The sequence below is a fragment of the Neltuma alba genome, unplaced genomic scaffold (genome assembly GCF_004799145.2).
Source record: "Neltuma alba isolate B1F8T4 unplaced genomic scaffold, ASM479914v2 tig00012095_pilon, whole genome shotgun sequence".
Classification (NCBI taxonomy): Eukaryota; Viridiplantae; Streptophyta; class Magnoliopsida; order Fabales; family Fabaceae; genus Neltuma; species Neltuma alba.
The window spans coordinates 211166-227619 of record NW_021636652.1 but is presented as its reverse complement, the minus strand read 5'-3'; the positions used below and the strand labels follow the sequence as shown (position 1 = coordinate 227619).

The 16454-nt window shown below is 35.5% G+C and overlaps 2 protein-coding genes across 2 annotated transcripts; both read right to left on the bottom strand.

Moving 5' to 3' along the window:
* Nucleotides 1-1161: 1161 nt before the first annotated feature.
* LOC114722493 (uncharacterized) lies at nt 1162-2918 on the bottom strand. The gene is made up of 3 exons (XM_028908540.1): nt 2911-2918; nt 1873-2808; nt 1162-1769 (listed from the first exon to the last, which is right to left on the bottom strand). The coding sequence occupies exons 1-3, from the start codon at nt 2915-2917 to the stop codon at nt 1162-1164; spliced, it is 1551 nt and encodes a 516-aa protein (XP_028764373.1). The 5' UTR covers nt 2918.
* Nucleotides 2919-14870: 11952 nt separating this feature from the next.
* Nucleotides 14871-16454, bottom strand: LOC114722492 (UPF0481 protein At3g47200-like). The gene is made up of 2 exons (XM_028908539.1): nt 15605-16454; nt 14871-15478 (listed from the first exon to the last, which is right to left on the bottom strand). Exons 1-2 carry the CDS (start codon nt 16452-16454, stop codon nt 14871-14873), a joined length of 1458 nt encoding a protein of 485 aa, XP_028764372.1.

Sequence of the window (16454 nt, the reverse complement as noted above, 5' to 3'; positions counted from 1 at the left end):
TTTATTTCCAAACAAAAGCAATGAGTCAGCCATCTTATCTTATTCGTGGATGTGGCTTATAATAATGAGGATGAGGATTATAATGTCATGTTCATTAGGGGTGGATATTTAAAATGGAGAATCCCATAAAAAAAAGCTTGAAATTACTAAATATCCCAAATCAGGTTTTGTAACAACACCTCAATAAGATTTGATAATACTAAAATTATAAATAACAACACATTTTTATAAAAATTTCTTATTTAAATTAATATTTAATAATTTCAAACTTCTTTGTGTCTGATTCTCTCAATTTAAAAGTGAAAGACATGAATGCATAAAAATGTCACCAACAAATTGTTAGTTTGTTCTTGTCATCACAATTATACCCAGTGAATTATCATTGGAGGGGCTAATATCCATGTGATAAAATCTAATAGGCGGACATAAAGAAAGCAATAAATATTTAGAATAATGAGGACAGTACCTTTGCAAGTTGCAACCCAATGTGACAGCATTAATGTTATTAGAATTTGCCTTAGAATTAATGAAAACCAGAATAATTTGCCTTTGCACATTGTTATTTTTAAATTTCTAAAACATAAAATATACTCCATGGCAAAATACGATTTTTACCATGGCCTTTCCCCATCGGTCTGATCAAATCGCTTCTAAGTTGCATCCACCTATTGTGAAGGAAAAACTAAATCCAAAATTTATTCATCCACCTAAAAACCTTGCACTGAGATTAGCAATTGAGATTAATAGTTCTCACGGTTTTCCGGCAAAATTCTTTCACTGAGACGTCCGGACAAGTTCATTATATTCCATCAGCAAAAACATTTTCCCCCCCAAAGTTCGGTTCACTTTTGCTTTGACTAATTAACATTTGAATTAGCAAGGCGGCATGATGTTACAAGTTTCACGTTGCAGAGTTTTACAAATAAAGTGGAGTTTATAAGTTTACAAACTCTTCCCATTACACGAATATTCATAACATTGATACTTTTAACTAAAGATCCATTATACTTCTGAAGTGATAGTGATAGAGGTGAATTTGAATATATTACATCACTGACTTGGCTAACTAAAACAAAGGGAACACGGGTATTTAGACGTAGTTTTTATTCAACACTAGCATCCAAGTGAACATAATGAATTCCCTACATGCTCATCTGAATCTCACTGGCCACGTGCAGCGTAAACGACCAGCATAGCAGTGAGAATAAGCAGAATTGTACCGGAAACAACTCCGACGATCTTCCATGGATTCTCTGAATAGTAGCGTACGAAATCGGGAAGCCAGACTTTTAATCCGTGGCGAAGCCATTCCAGAAAACGCCGCCAATAATGCCACGGCATTCTGAACATGAGCGCACAACGTCCTGCCACTCCCTTCACCGTCTGTTCGTTCAATCTCGCGCATAATTCTCCGTATCTGGAATCCGTTCGTTCCTCCCCGGTTATGATGCTTTGGAACATAATAAGCAAATCCTCGTCCTTCGCCGCCTTAGGCACTATCACTCCTCTGTCTTTAAGCAGTTTGATGTCATGAACAGAACGGACCAAACCTTTGAAAAAATAAGCGTAGGAGGTGAATTTGTAGCCGATTCCACTCAGCCCGATTTGCTCCCAAGCAATCAAATTCCTCCATTTTACTTCTGTTGCTTCTTTTATGTGCAGCGTCGGGATGATAAGCTCTTGCTCACTCTCATTAAATTCTATTTTGAATTCGAGCTTGTCCACAAATTTCCTCAGCACAGAAGCCACAGTTCTTGGGTCGTCATTGCCTGCAGTGTTGCAAATTTGGTGAGTGGCTGGCTCGCTTTTAAAGATGAATTACTATAATTCACTGATAACTCGAATAGTTAAATTACTTTAACAACATGTTACCCTGAGAATCGTTAGTTTGTGATGCGGTAATTGTGATCCCAAAAGCTTGGAGCTTTCTAGCGCAGCGCTGCAGTTTTGGTGGATCTTCGCTGGGTTCCTCTTTTCCATAGGGATCAAGGGAGCACAAGTGGATAAGATGAAGGAAATGATAAACACCTTTTTTGGAGGAGCCAGCTGCCCTGTCATTGTTGTATTTAAGGAGCGACGCGGCAATTTCTTCCTGAAAATTTTGTTTGACCTTATCGGCAACGGTGGCGAAGTTGCATGTAAGGAGCGACTTGACAATTTCTTCCCAACAAAATTGTTTGACCTCATCGGTACCTTGGCGAGAAAGTGCATGTGGTGTGGCAAGTTGCTGAACCGCCTCCTGAACTGAAAGTTTTGAGGACAAAGTTGTGAGAACGACGAAAGGGATTTGGTTCTCCAGCAGCGTGAGATCTGCGAGAAGACGCAACAACTTTTCCTTGTTATCCATGGAAGGATCATCAGTCTTCTTCTCTTTGAGCTTCAGCAGAAGCTCTAAGAGAAAGCAGCCATCAAGTAACATGATTCTGGAAAGCTCCTCTGCTCCCATGTCTATTTTCTCCCCATAGCTCGCTCGAATTATAGGCTCTATCGTTTTCAGGGCCTCACTGCAGATTTTAACGGACGTTGCATTGCTCTGATGGTCTATACGGGCAAGGAGATCATGCATGTACTGCCATTTGGTCCGTTCCATGATTTGCAGGTCGCTTCTGGTGCCCCTGTGAAAGGGTCCCATGGCCACAAGCTGAGGCGTGTACCTGTACTCTTTGTCTTCGCCTCCTCGAATTTCGCCTGGAACCCTGCAAATGCTGCCTGTCTTTGCTTTCTCGAGCTCTACGCATCCCAGCGTCAGTTGGATTCCAGCAATCCATTCTTCGGTTTGCTCTCCTTCCTCTTTCTTTGAAGCTTGATCTTGATCATCATTAGATGCAAACAACGTTATTAAGTTAATTAGTGAAAGAAAATTTTCAAAATAAAATAGAAAGAATGACATAGCGGGAGATTAATTACAACCAGCCATTCGTCACCTCCTTGATTCCCTGCTCCGCCAAAGTGGCCGGATCTGCCCTTGTGAGCCTCATATCGCCCTTATTTATAATCACACTTGGACTCGCACCCCGCCGGATAGAAAAGAAAAAGTGAAAAAAATAAAAACAAAAACAATACTGATAAAATAAAAAAGCGGCATGGAATAATGTGGAAAATTTATGACTTAGTTATGGACAATGGAAATTGTGTAATACTTGAGTACAACAAAATAATATATTGTTGGTGCCAATATTTCTCTCAAGTGTAGAACGAGAAGATAAACACTGGGCACATCCTCTTCACAACTGTGGCAGAACTTTTTTTTTTTTCCGAGCTTAATTTGCCTTTGGATGACAACAACTCTTATAAAATCATAATTTGACTTTTATATTTAATTTTATATTTTTATTCAATATTAAAATAATATTTTTATAGGATATTAGATTAATGATGGAAAAAAAAAACAGAGTAAAGTGGATGGTAAGGGAAGTGAAAGAATGGAGACTGGAGAAGTTCCCTTCCCTCCGAATGCACTCAAAACAAAGACAATATGTTTTTATGTTATTTTTTAGCGGAGTAATGATAAGGGGTATTGTGGTGAATAAAATAAGAAATTTTAAATTTCCTATTAAAATTAAAACTCACAATATCTAATAATTTACCAAAGAGTGTGAGATATTGAGTTATAAACCTGGTTCATTCCTGTGAACTATAGCATAAGCCAAATGCAAGGAGGGCTATGATGTAAATAAAAAAGAATTGGGTCCAGAAACAGAATTTTTTCCTCATGATTTAAAAGTTTAAAGGGTTGATATAATTTTTAGTCTCTCAAATTTGCCTTCATTTTGGTTTTGGTCCCTCAAGTTTCAAATAATAGATTTTGGCCCGTTTAGGGGCAAAATAGTCCAAATTTTTATTAGATTACAGGGATCAATATTTTAAATAAAAAAAATTTTAAAGAACCAAAATATATGATTTAAAATTTAAGGGGCTAAGGTCAAAATTTGTATTAACCCAAGTTTAAATCTATATAATCAGAGTACGTGAGTAGTTGGATATGAGTTCAAGATAAAGTTGTTCATGTGTGTGCAGGATGCTCTCTCGACTCTCGCTCTCGCCCTGGCCCTCAAAGTTCTCTTCTTTCTCTTTGGTTGCGGTGTTGCGTGATGGAAGCCCAAATCGATACTCCAGTCCCGTGTGGGCAAGACAATGCCAATCACATCCAGGTACGCCCGAAATGCTAACTCATTTGAGATTGAGAGCTGACTATGAGCTGTTCTAAAAGTGAAAATGACAATCAGGTCATGGCAAGGGTGCGACGTGTGGGGACTTAGCGACTGAACTACTCGACCGCAGCAGAGGTGGGAAAGGCTCACCAGCTAATGCACCATCTCCATCACCCGCTCTAGAAAGTATAGCAGTGAAGCGGCTGAAAGCTTTGTGCAGTATTAAGGAGCCGACGGTGAACGACGGAATAGATATGGTCGGCGCGGCGAATCTTTTGAAGTGTACGATGAAATACCCATCTCGTCCTGAGGAGATTCAGCGCACCAAGGAACAGGCTGAGAAGGCCGCAATGGTGTTATATGATGCGGAGAGCCTTCGCAACGAGGGAGTGCAACTCCTCTCTGAGAGCCAAAAGTTGTTTGAGAAACTACTCTAATTTGCTGCGGCTCCCATATAGATGATAATTAAGCTTAGGTTTTAGGCGATCGCTACGCCAAGTTATCAAAGTGTTGCAATAAGGCTCTAGCCACCTGTAGTTTTATTTATTTTTAATTTCCTTTTGTTCTATCTTCTGGTGTGTATGTGTAAGGAGTTTCTCGCTTCTGCTATGAGAATAAGAGGGCTCTATTGGGTAACCATAGAGAATGAAACCCTGTTGTATATCTACATGCGTATGTTGATTTGATCAAGCTAGCTAATTGATTTATGAGGTTGCCGAGTTTGCTGATCTGATTTAATTCGTCACTCCCCTTCTCCAAAATCAAAATTGCTTCCAGTTGGGATTTTTCTCTTTCCCTCCCTTTCCTTCTTTCAAAATATATTCTTAATTGGTACCAAGTGCGAGCTTTGATTTGCGAGGTGTTGCCTTTTTTATTAAGCTTATACTCTCTCTCTCTCTGATCCCTTACATAGTGTTCTTTTAGAAAGAATTAACGGTGATGAACACCATTATTCTCATATTGTGAATTAGTGAAGCAGAGTCCCCCCCCCCCGACACAACAGACGGCACGGAGCCGCGAAAGTAAATCCATGTTCAAAATTGAAAAAAAGAACTATTAAAAAGGCAATTTCAATCCTTTCATATTTATTCTGATCAACTTAATTAAAATAGGAGGATAGAAAATTATAAAGAAGATAATAGTTGAGAAGTGAGCTTGGTAATTTTTTCTGGGTCATTAAGCCTGTTTATGTTTTTTCAATATGCATTTGGATGCGTCAAGTTTTAGTTAGTAAAAAAAATTGAAAACAAACTTTCAGACACATTGGGTAAGTTTTAAATTATGGGAGAAAGACGTATAACAACCACATAAATATAGATGTAAAGTCATATAAGGCTTTTCTAAATTTTCCGACGTAAAATGTTTTTTTATGAGTAAATATTATTCAATTCCAAGTTTACATGATTTATTTTTTTAAAAAAATATTTTTAATTATAAAGGAATATTTCAGTCTTTTAATAACATTGAAAAATTTCTAAGTAGATCTTTTGGCCTGATTAAGAATATGTTAAAAATGTAAATTTTAATTAAAATTCTAGTGCTTCAGCTAGATTTAATTAGCGTTCTCTCTTAAATTTTTGTAGGTTCCGTAAATTAAGACGCACAATAACACGATAACTTGGCCCCAAGCTCGGCATATTAATACCCCCCTTCCCATATTAATATATTATAAGCAACATTAGAACTCATCACGTAGATCAAAATGTTAGTTAAAATTAGTTAAAGACAATAATTATGTAAAAATTAGAAGTTCTTTTATACTAAAATACCCTTATTTATGAGGAAGAGAGAGAATAAGAAAATTATTATAATAAAAAGAATTATAGAAGAGAGAGAATGTGTGATGGAGAGATGATGGCTTGAGAAATGAGATAATAAATATATCAAGTATTAAAATAAGTAATTAATAGGGGTAAAATAAAAAATTTGTTGCACAAATTTAAGACAGCTTGCAAATGTTGTTTATATTTAGCGACAAGAGCGAGATGGAAGTTGTTGCTTATGATATGGGACGGAGGAGTAGCAGCTGTCCTCTTCCATAGGCCGTAGCGATGGGGGTCTCCTCAATCTTCATTGGATATAGGATTCATAGGTATTGTCCTCTTTATATCCTCCTATTAGATTTTAACACAGGGTTATCAGGCCTATCACCAATACGCATCGACTGTGAAGGGTGATAGAAAGAAAAAAAAAAACCAGCTACTTGTCAGTGATATTTCAACGCATTCACATCTTTCACTTTTAAATATCAGCCCGTCACAGGTAGAAACGATACTACGGGTCGAACCCACCAACCTGTAAAAAAAAACAGGTTAGGGTTGGTCAAAAGTCAACTGTCACCACCTCAGAAATATGAGCCTGCACCGTTATAGTCCAAACTTGGGTGGGTTAACACGCAAGTTGGCGGGTTCAACCAGCCTTTTTTTTTTTTTTTGAACATTGAAATATTATGGGAGGTGGAAATGTGGAATGACTGAAGCCCTTCCCTATCTCAGATTCTCATATCTCCCAAAGTCCCAAGTCATGACTCACAATTTCGCCATTCCCATTTCCTCCCTCACTCGGTCACTCCCTCAGTCTTTAGACCTCAGATTATGTTTGAACTTGTGCTTATCATATTTGGAGTTTGGACTTTGGACAACCGTATATTTTATTTGTGTTTTAATGTGTTATAATTTTATTTGAATGTTTGAAAATTTCTTTTTTTATTTTTTATTATTTATAACTTTGTGCTAACATATAAAAAAAAAAAGAAGGGAAAAAATATAAATTATGACAGGTTAGTAGGTTGGCTCGCCAACCTATCTTGGTGGGTTAGGGTTAGCAAAATGCCAACCAACTAGAAAACAGATCTTTTGAGCCCACACCGTGTAATCCGCGGCCCGTTTTACTAGCCCGAGTCACAGGCATGACATATATGGGAAATTTGTCAAAAATTCCTAATTAAAAAAATTAATTTTATCGGAAGACATTTATATATAACTCAAAAGCGCTTGCATCCTTTGAAGATAAAAAAACCTGGGTCCCTAATTAAATATTGTTAGGCAATTAAATTTTCTAATAAAAAACTTTCGACTAATTTTCACAAAAGAATTATGCAAGTACGCCCCACATTTCATGCTACTGCACTTACATCTTCTCAATGTAAACGCGTGGGATAATTGCGGACAATTAAACTCAGTTTACAAGGCCGCACAACAAATCAGCTGCATGTTACAATCATAATCATAATTTCCTAACAACATTCATTGATTCAGGTCCGAAAAAAAAACAACATTCATTGATTGCAGTCTTAATAGCTGGACCCGTCTCCCCTGTTATGAACAGCCACTTTCAATCCATCCTTACTCTTCACTCCCAATATAAGTACAAGACAGGTCATTTCAGTCAGAACAGCATATAACTACAAGACAGGGTCATTTTAGTCAAGACAGGACAAAATAAACCCCTTCCCTCCAAATCCCCCAATCTTGTGGGGTCAGGGTTAGAAGGGGAGGGAAAATGAGACGTGATGCAGAGTTGATCTCAAAAAGTTGGTACGAGGAGAAATCAACTTCAACTGCTACTTCATATAAAAGGGACAAAACAAAGCAAATGGCCAGGCCAGTGCCACCTTCATATAAGGGCCTACTCCATCATCAATCATATCCGCCCCCCACACAACAAGACTGTGCTTTTGTTTTTGAAGTATTTTTAACGGCAACCAACCTTTCTCCCGTACTCTTTTATAGTTCATTATTACCTTCATGAGTGGCAGCGAAGTGCTTGGGCCGCCGGCTGGTTGTCCCAGATGACACTGGATATTGATGAGTCCACATGGTGCATATCGTGAAAAAAAATTGCATATGCTGCTCTCCTTTTTCAATTAATTTAAATTACTTAAAGTTTTTCCACGAATTTATTTTTTTCAATTTTAAATAAAATTGATTTAAAACAAAAATGATATCATAAGTAATCAAAGTAGGCCTTTGTCACGTAATCCTCCCGTTCTTAATATAAGACTTAATTAGAAAGTTAATATTGGTTATATATATAGTACTTATTTTATATGGTTATCAATTTTTTTTTCAAATGAACCCTATTAATATCCCTTCAATAATAATTAAGTAGGAAAAGAACAACTGAAATTAAAATATATTTATAATATTTTAAAAGAATATGTCATACTAATTAATTTAACTAGTACTTTTAGTTTACTCAAATTAATTAATTAGGTCTTATATTAAAAAATAGAGGGGCAACTTTTGGGCGAGGGGACCACACTGTCCTCATGGAGATGACGTCATAAGTCATTTAGGTGACATAGGCATTCCCGACAACAAAACTATTAATGTGGATATGTAAAGAAAATGACAAAAAAAATGCTTTTTAAATTTTAAAAAGATAAATTGATCACATTAAATACTTTTGTGATGATTTTGATATGTCAAAATTATCAATTTTCCAAACTCCTTTTTTTTTTCTCCTCAATTGTATGCAAATGTTTTTTGTTTTAGAAGTTAAAAATAAGTTGTATGTATATAACTTAAAAAGAATTGGATCCTCTAAAACTAAAAGTAGCTTTGGTTTAAAAACAAATTTCAAATACTTTTACAGAATTAGTTTTTTTTTTAATAAGAGACTTTATTAGGCAGGTTTCTCATTATTTAAAAGTGAAAGGCATAAATGCACTGAAATTTCACCAGCAAGTAACTAGTTTTTCCCTTTTATCACAATAACACAATCAAATGTGGTTGTTGACCGACCGGCTAACCATGTGCTAAAATTAATTATGGAACCCAGAAAAATTTAATTACTTAGAGTCCCTTCGAATAGACAATCAAAGAAATTTAAGCAAAAAAAATACTTATATTATCCTCATTATAATACCTAATTAACTAATTTGAGTGAATTAATAATCTTAGTTAAATTAGCTAATATGATTTTTTGAAAACATCATAAATATTTTTCTTAATTCTTTCCTTCATTTCCTATTTGATCATTATTGAAAGAATATTAATAAAATTAATTTAAAAAAATTAATAAACATGTAAAATAAATATAAGACTAACATCACATATCGAGTTATTTCTTATCCTATACTAATTAAGGATTGCAGGAGTACAAAATAAAACGACCCCACTCCCTCATGACTTCATCAATTATATATCCACCCGCACAACGAACTTGCCATCCTCCTCTTATATTTGATTAATTGTGCGGGGCTGAGCTCATGCAGTTGACATCATTTCGGTGATATAGATATGGGAAAATTACACCCGGGCCTTAAGGAGTAGAATTTATTCATCTAAAGTCTCATAAAATGTCAAAATTAATAACAAGTCTCAAAAGATCTTAGGGTATTATATTATATATAATTGTAAAATGACATTTATTATTAGTATTATCTTGAATTAGATACAGATATTAGTAAAATAGTGCTTAAAGAGATAATTTTGTCATATTTTTGCTTGTTATTAAATATTTGATTTTGGGATTATATGATAGTACTTTCGATCTTAATTATAAGAGCTCGTTTATAGATTACAAACAAGATCTTATAATTAAGACCAGAGGTAATATTATATTATCTTAAACTATTTTGTAGGAACAGACCTTACGTCATATTGTGCTACATCTCTTAAAATTAATATTCACACATAGTTAATTATATATTTGTTATCACGTCTCACGAGTCAAAAGCAGGAATGGATTGAAATTAGTTGTCCGTAATTCTGGAGACGGGCCTATGAAGACAACAAACAATATTGTTGACATTGAGAGTTTTAGGTCTTATAATTAAAATATTGAGACAACAAACAATATTGTTCACCCATAAGATTTTGCTGATAGTTTACAATGAGTTGTTATAATTAAAATCGGAAGTAGTACTATATTTGTAATGATTCTGATTCTTGTTGATGAAATTAATGACCAAATTAAACTGTGTGGCCAAAATTAACTACAAAATTTAGTATCTCCATGACGTATAACACTGCATTTCTAGCGATATAAAATTCTGTAATAATTTTTGTCGAATAAATTTTTAGCAAAACATTTTGCTGTTAATTCAAAAATTGTAGGGACAAAAATTGGGAACCAAATTTTCCATTTCAAATTTCTATTGCAAGGAAAATAAGAAATACAAAAACCGATAAAAAAATACTTGTTAAATTTTAAAATGATATAAATAGATAATTTTGACAGAATTTGCATGTCAAAATTTTTACAAGAATAATCAAAATCTTTACAAGAATAGTCAATATCACCTCTTTGTCATTTTAAAATTTAGCATGTATTTTTTATCAGTTTTTTTTAAAAAAATCGAAGTTATTTTGTTTTATTAGTTCTTGGAAACATATTACTGTTTTTTTTCATCTAATTACAAATATTTACCAAATTTTTTTTTCTTGTTTTAGATATTATGAGCCTGTCTTTTTTTTAATTCTTTTAGACTTTGTTTAAATTGACTAAATATGACTGGTTGGTTTTTTTTTAATATAATCGTTTTATTTTTGTTCACTAAAATTGTCTTTCATAAAAAAACCTAACCATTTGATTTTAATTCGGCGTGGATATTTGAAAGTGGAAGACATGAATGCATAAAAATCTCCCTGATTTAGGAGCTACTTATCACATGATAGAATCAGTATGTACGATTTATGGCCTGGCCTGATAATAATGGGCGTGTGGTCAAATCTAACAGGTGCACATAATGCGAGCACTAGAGAGTTCGATTGTGAGAACAGTACTTTGGGTAGACGAGCATCACAATTGTTGTTGGTTCGCTTACGGAGTCGGGGTTGTGCCTTCGTTGAATTAGCAACCACGTTCTGATGACACCACGTTATGATCATACTTCTGATTTGCGCGCGCTCACACGTATATATTTACGACTTTTCACCATCAATTTTATATCATAAAAATCTAATTCATATAAATTTTTTTAGGATTGATATTATTTTTAGTTTTTAAAACTTGACCTCAATGTAGTTATGGTTTCTGAAAATAGTAACCAATAGTTTTGATTCCTGAAATTTGATTTCATTTTAAAATTTGCAGGGATGTTTTATTTCCAGAACAATTTTTTCCTGTTATTTAAACAATACTTCAGAGATACAAACTATTAGGTTCAAATTTTAGAGATTAAAAACAGAATAAGATAAAATTTCAAGTGCTCAAAAAGGCCTTTGCTGACCCTTACTAAACCTATGGAGTTCTCCTCTTGTTTCAATTGGAATAAAATGGTGAAAGTGCAGCTTGGCCTTTATATATTCTTAATTATTACCTCCAACCTTAACTATAAGATTTTGTTTGTAGTTTACAAACGAAATTTATAGATAAATTCTTATAATCAGGATCAAAGAGATAGTATTTGCTTAAATAATCACCAGCTCTGTTGACTGATTGTCAGATCAAAGATGGAGTTCGATTATCCCAAGACAAGGTTAAGAATGCGAATTGCAAATAAAAACAATTAAACTTACCGCCCGCAGGAAATATCTATCTGCTATCAGAGACAGTAAGCCCATGAAGTCCTATCATATCAGTTAAAGGAAACTTGCGCTTCTTGCTGCAACCAATGGGAAAATAGCTGCTGGTAAATGGGTTGCTGGATTTACTCATTGGCTTTTGCAACGCTAATGAGGTGATGTCAAACCAAAAAAAAAAAAACACTTCCAAATAGTTACAATTCCCTCACGAATATTTTGCGTAAAAATAACCATTAACACTTTAAATTTCTTTTCCTCAATCATTTCTTTTTTAAGAATCTGTAGTCAATTTTTTACCCATAAATGTTAAAAAATAACCGTAATCTTAGCTAGTTCGTGGGAGTCATACCTGATGTTCCTCAAGCGATGGAGGTGACATTTCTTTTCCTCTGTGAATGGGTCCAATGGTGACAAGTTTCCGGGAGTAAGCTTGGTCGTTGGGTTTTCGAAGTTGAGTGGGGACGCTGGGAATGCTGCTTATGAATGATTGAACACCCCTGTGATCAGGAGAACCCGGTGTGACCTTGATAGAATGCACCCGAGCACATTCATTTGGGCTTTCGTGTCCCATTGCCTGAAACAAATCTTGGGAAGTGAAGCTAGAGCAATCAGCGAAGATGAAAGGAAGCTCGCTCACCGTCGAATGTGAGATGTGAGATTGTGAAACAACAGCTTTGAGAGAAAACAGAGGGGAGAGTAGTGCTATCTGTTATTAATGAAGTGCCTGGATTAGTCTTTAAAAGTGAGATAATTGCTCGTGAGAGTTGCCAAGCACTCTCAAAATTAGTGGCAAAATTGTCAGAGAAGAGATTTTGACGACGGAGAAGAGTCCAAAGAATTTCTTTACTTGCTGCTTGCTTCTTTTTTTTCTTTTTTCTTTTCCCGGGTGATAATCTTTTACTGGGTACTTGCTCTGCTTCGGCTTTGCTCTTTCTCAGGATTTCTTGTCCCGGCTGGATCCCACTGGACATTAGGAGGTAACCAAATCATGATTTTAACAGTATTTTTATAGTATAAGAAGTAAATATATGAAAAAAGTTTTCTTGTTTTTATAGTAGCGTGAGATCAGTGAGAAGAAGCAACGTGGTTTTGGAGCAGATGCTCTAGGAATAAGCAACCATCAAGTAAATAAGGGAATTGTATTTTCTATTTTCTGGCAACCATCAACCAGATTCTGGCAAGCTCCTCTGCTGTCATTTCTATTTTCTCCCCCTAGCTCGCTCGAAGTATGCTCTCTATGCCTTTGATAAATTCCCATAGGTACACATAAAGAAAGAAATAAATATTTAGAATAATGAGGACAGAGGAGCCTGTGTATACGGAGCACGTGGCCACCTTTATGGTGGGTGAAAAAATAAAACAAAACGACCCCACTATCATCAATTATGCATCCACCACCGTCCTCTCATAGCTCAATAATCGTGCGGCGTTTTGCCTATGGAGGCGACATCATCTCGGTGATATAGGCAGCATACTCACCGCAATAACGTAAATAAGGGATCTGAGGAGCCAACCATGCAAAAATAAATATTTAGGCAATAAGGACTTTTGTAAATCTATCTTTATAAAAATATGAAAATTAAGTTCTTTTTATTATTAATATCATATAATTGCTTTTATTATAATTTCATAACAACTTCTGCAAATATACCTAAATGTCATTAAAAAAATTCCTAAAATTACATAATAAAATAGGAATTATCAATAATAGACAATAGGTATGTGAATTTCTTTCATTAAATAAAGAATAACAAAATTTGGCCAAAAGAATAAAGAATAACAAGACAAATAAAATTTAGGATATAATACACAAAACCTGCTAAATTTTAAATCAGTTAAATATAATCCTCTAACATTTCAATACTTAAATTTAATTATTTGCTAAAGTTAAATGAAAAGAGAAAATTTAATACGTAAACATTCATTAATTGGGTTTTATTTGGGATTGATTTTAACCTTAGTGTGAGCTTCAGCTCTACTTTGGTGTGAGTTTTTTTTTGTTGACTATATATCATGAGATTGGTGTTGCAGGACGTGTTGCTGCAGATGTTTTAAATTTTTTTAATTTTACTGGTTGCTGCTTTACATGTTCTTTTCATGTTTTAGATGTTTTGGGCCGACATTTTTCTTTTGATTTATTTGGACTTTGCTTAAATTAACCGGCTCTTGATATAATAATAGTTTTATTTATGCTGAATAAAATTTTCTTTTATAAAAAATAACTATTTGATTTTTATTAGCCGCAGTTATTTAAAAAGGGAAGACATGAATGCATAAAAATCTCCCCGATTTAGGAGCTACTAGTTATCAGTACCACGGGATAGAATCAATATGTGCGATTTATAGCCTGATAGCCCGAAAGTAGATGAGCATCAAGAAGCAAATTGTGCTTTTGATTCGCTTACTGTGCTTTCGTTGAATTTGGAACCACGTTCTGATACTACGATAAAGATAAGAGTGGTTCGGAGGATGTGCGACCTTATTTTACTTCTGATGGACACACGCGCACACAACTTTTCAGCATCAATTCTGTATCATAAAAATATAATTCATATAAATCTTTTCAGGATTAATATTATTTTTAGTTCTTAAAATTTTTGGATCTGACCGTGTCCTAGCTGGTGATAATAATGATGGGGCGGTGTGGTTAAACAACGTCGAAAAATGGCAAAAGGATGGTGAATAGCGGCGGTTATGGAAGATTTTTAAAAAACAGCGTGTTTGGACTTAAAAACAAACAAATTAAACAAGCAGGGAAAGCACCAACTAGGCTTTAATGCCAAATTGATGTAAAACGGGAAGAAAAAAGAGGAAGGAAAAAGATTAGAAAGAGCAAAGAAGAGAAAATAAAAAACGGAGAAAAGAAAACAAGTCAAGAGAAAACGATAAGTGCAATATCATTCAATAATCAAGTCTGCTATAGAATAAAACCCTTAGACATAATTGTACTTAAACAATAATAAAAATAAAAATAATAATAACTAGCCCTAATAATAAAAATACTAAAATATTAATAAATCTAAATAAATTCTAAAATGATAATAAATCAAAATAACTAGATATCCTAAAAATATAATAAAATTATAAATATTTCTTTTCATATCCTATCACAGTGAATTTGAAATTATTATATAACTGACTTGGCTCCACCAAAAGTAACAGAGGTATTTAATTTAGACGCGGTTTTTATTCAACACTAGCATCCAAGTGAACATAATGATGGATTCCCCGCATGTTGGTCTCAATCTCACTCTACAGCCCGTATTGCATAAACGGTCTGCGTAATAGTAAGACCAAACAGGGCTATACCGGAAAAAATTCCGGCTTTCCTCCATGCAGTGCCCAAAAAGATATATGCGAGCCTGAAGAACTGGAATTTTGTTCCTTCCACAAAACGCCGCCAATAATGCCACGGCATTCTGAAAACGAGGACGCAACGTCCTACCACACCATTCACCTCGGCTTTGTTCAATATCTTGCATATTTTGCTGTATCTCCCATCCCTTCGTTCCGCCCCAGTTGTGATGCTTTGTAACATATCCACCAAATCCTCGTCCTTGATGGCCTCGTTATGCACTTTTATGACTTCTTCCTGTTTAAGTAGTTTGAGGTCATGAACAGAACAGACCAAACCTTTGAAAAAATAAGCGTAGGAGGTGAATTTGTAGCCGATTTCAGTCAACCCGATTTGCTCCCAAGCAATCAAATTCCTCCATTTTACTTCTGTTGTCTCTTTTATGTGCAGCGTCGGGATTTTCAGTGCTCGCTCCTCCTCATTAAATTCTATTTTGAATTCGAACTTGTCCACGAATTTCCTTAGCACAGAAGCCGCAGTTTCTTCCGACTTGTCATTGCCTGCAAGGTTGCAAATTTAATTTGGTAAGGAGGTGGCTCGCTTTTAAAGATCATACTGGTTCACTGATAACTCAAACACTAGTAGTATAGTAGTAATAGGGTCAAATTACTATAACAACATATTACCTGGAGAATCGTTAGTTTGTGTAGCCTCAGCCTTAATTGTGATTCCCAAAGCTTGGAGCTTTCTAGCGGAGCGCTGCATTGGTAGTGGATCACTCCTGCGTTCCTCGTCCTGATAGGGATCAGGGGAGGACAAGTGGATGAGATGAAGGAAATGATAAACACCGTTGGGGAAATCAGCGCGGGCAACGTTGCATTTAAGGAGTGACTTGGCAAGTTTGTGGGGAGAAAGTGATTTGACCTCCAGAAGGCGACGTAGTCGCGGTAGCTGGCCATCATACAGAAATTCAAAAAGTATTGAGGACAAAGTTGTGAGAACGACAAAAGGGATTTGGTTCTCGAGCAGCGTGAGATCTGTGAGCACTCGTAACATATATTTCGTGTCAACACGTGCCTCTTGCTCAGTAGTGAACCTAAGCAGAAACTCTAGAAGAAAGCAGCCATCTAGTAACATGATTCTGGCAAGCTCCTCTTCTGGCATGTCTATTTTCTCCCCATAGCTCGCTCGAATTATGCTCCCTATGCCTTTCATGGCCTCACTGCAGCTTTTAACAGCCAGCGACTTGTTCTGCGTTCGATGCTCAAAAAGATGGTGCATGTGCTGCCATTTGGTCAATTCAATAAATTGCAGGTCGTTTCTGGTGCCCCTGTGAAAGGGTCCCATGGCCGCGTGCCGAGGCCTGTAACGGTACTCTTTGTCTTCGTCTTCGGCTGGTCGAATCTTTTCTGGAACCCTGCAAATGCTGCCTGTCCTTCCTATTTCGCCATATGCGCATCCCAGCGCCATTTCAATATCAACGATCCATTCATCACCGCGATGACCTCCTTCATACTGTGTTCCTGCCTGTCGCAT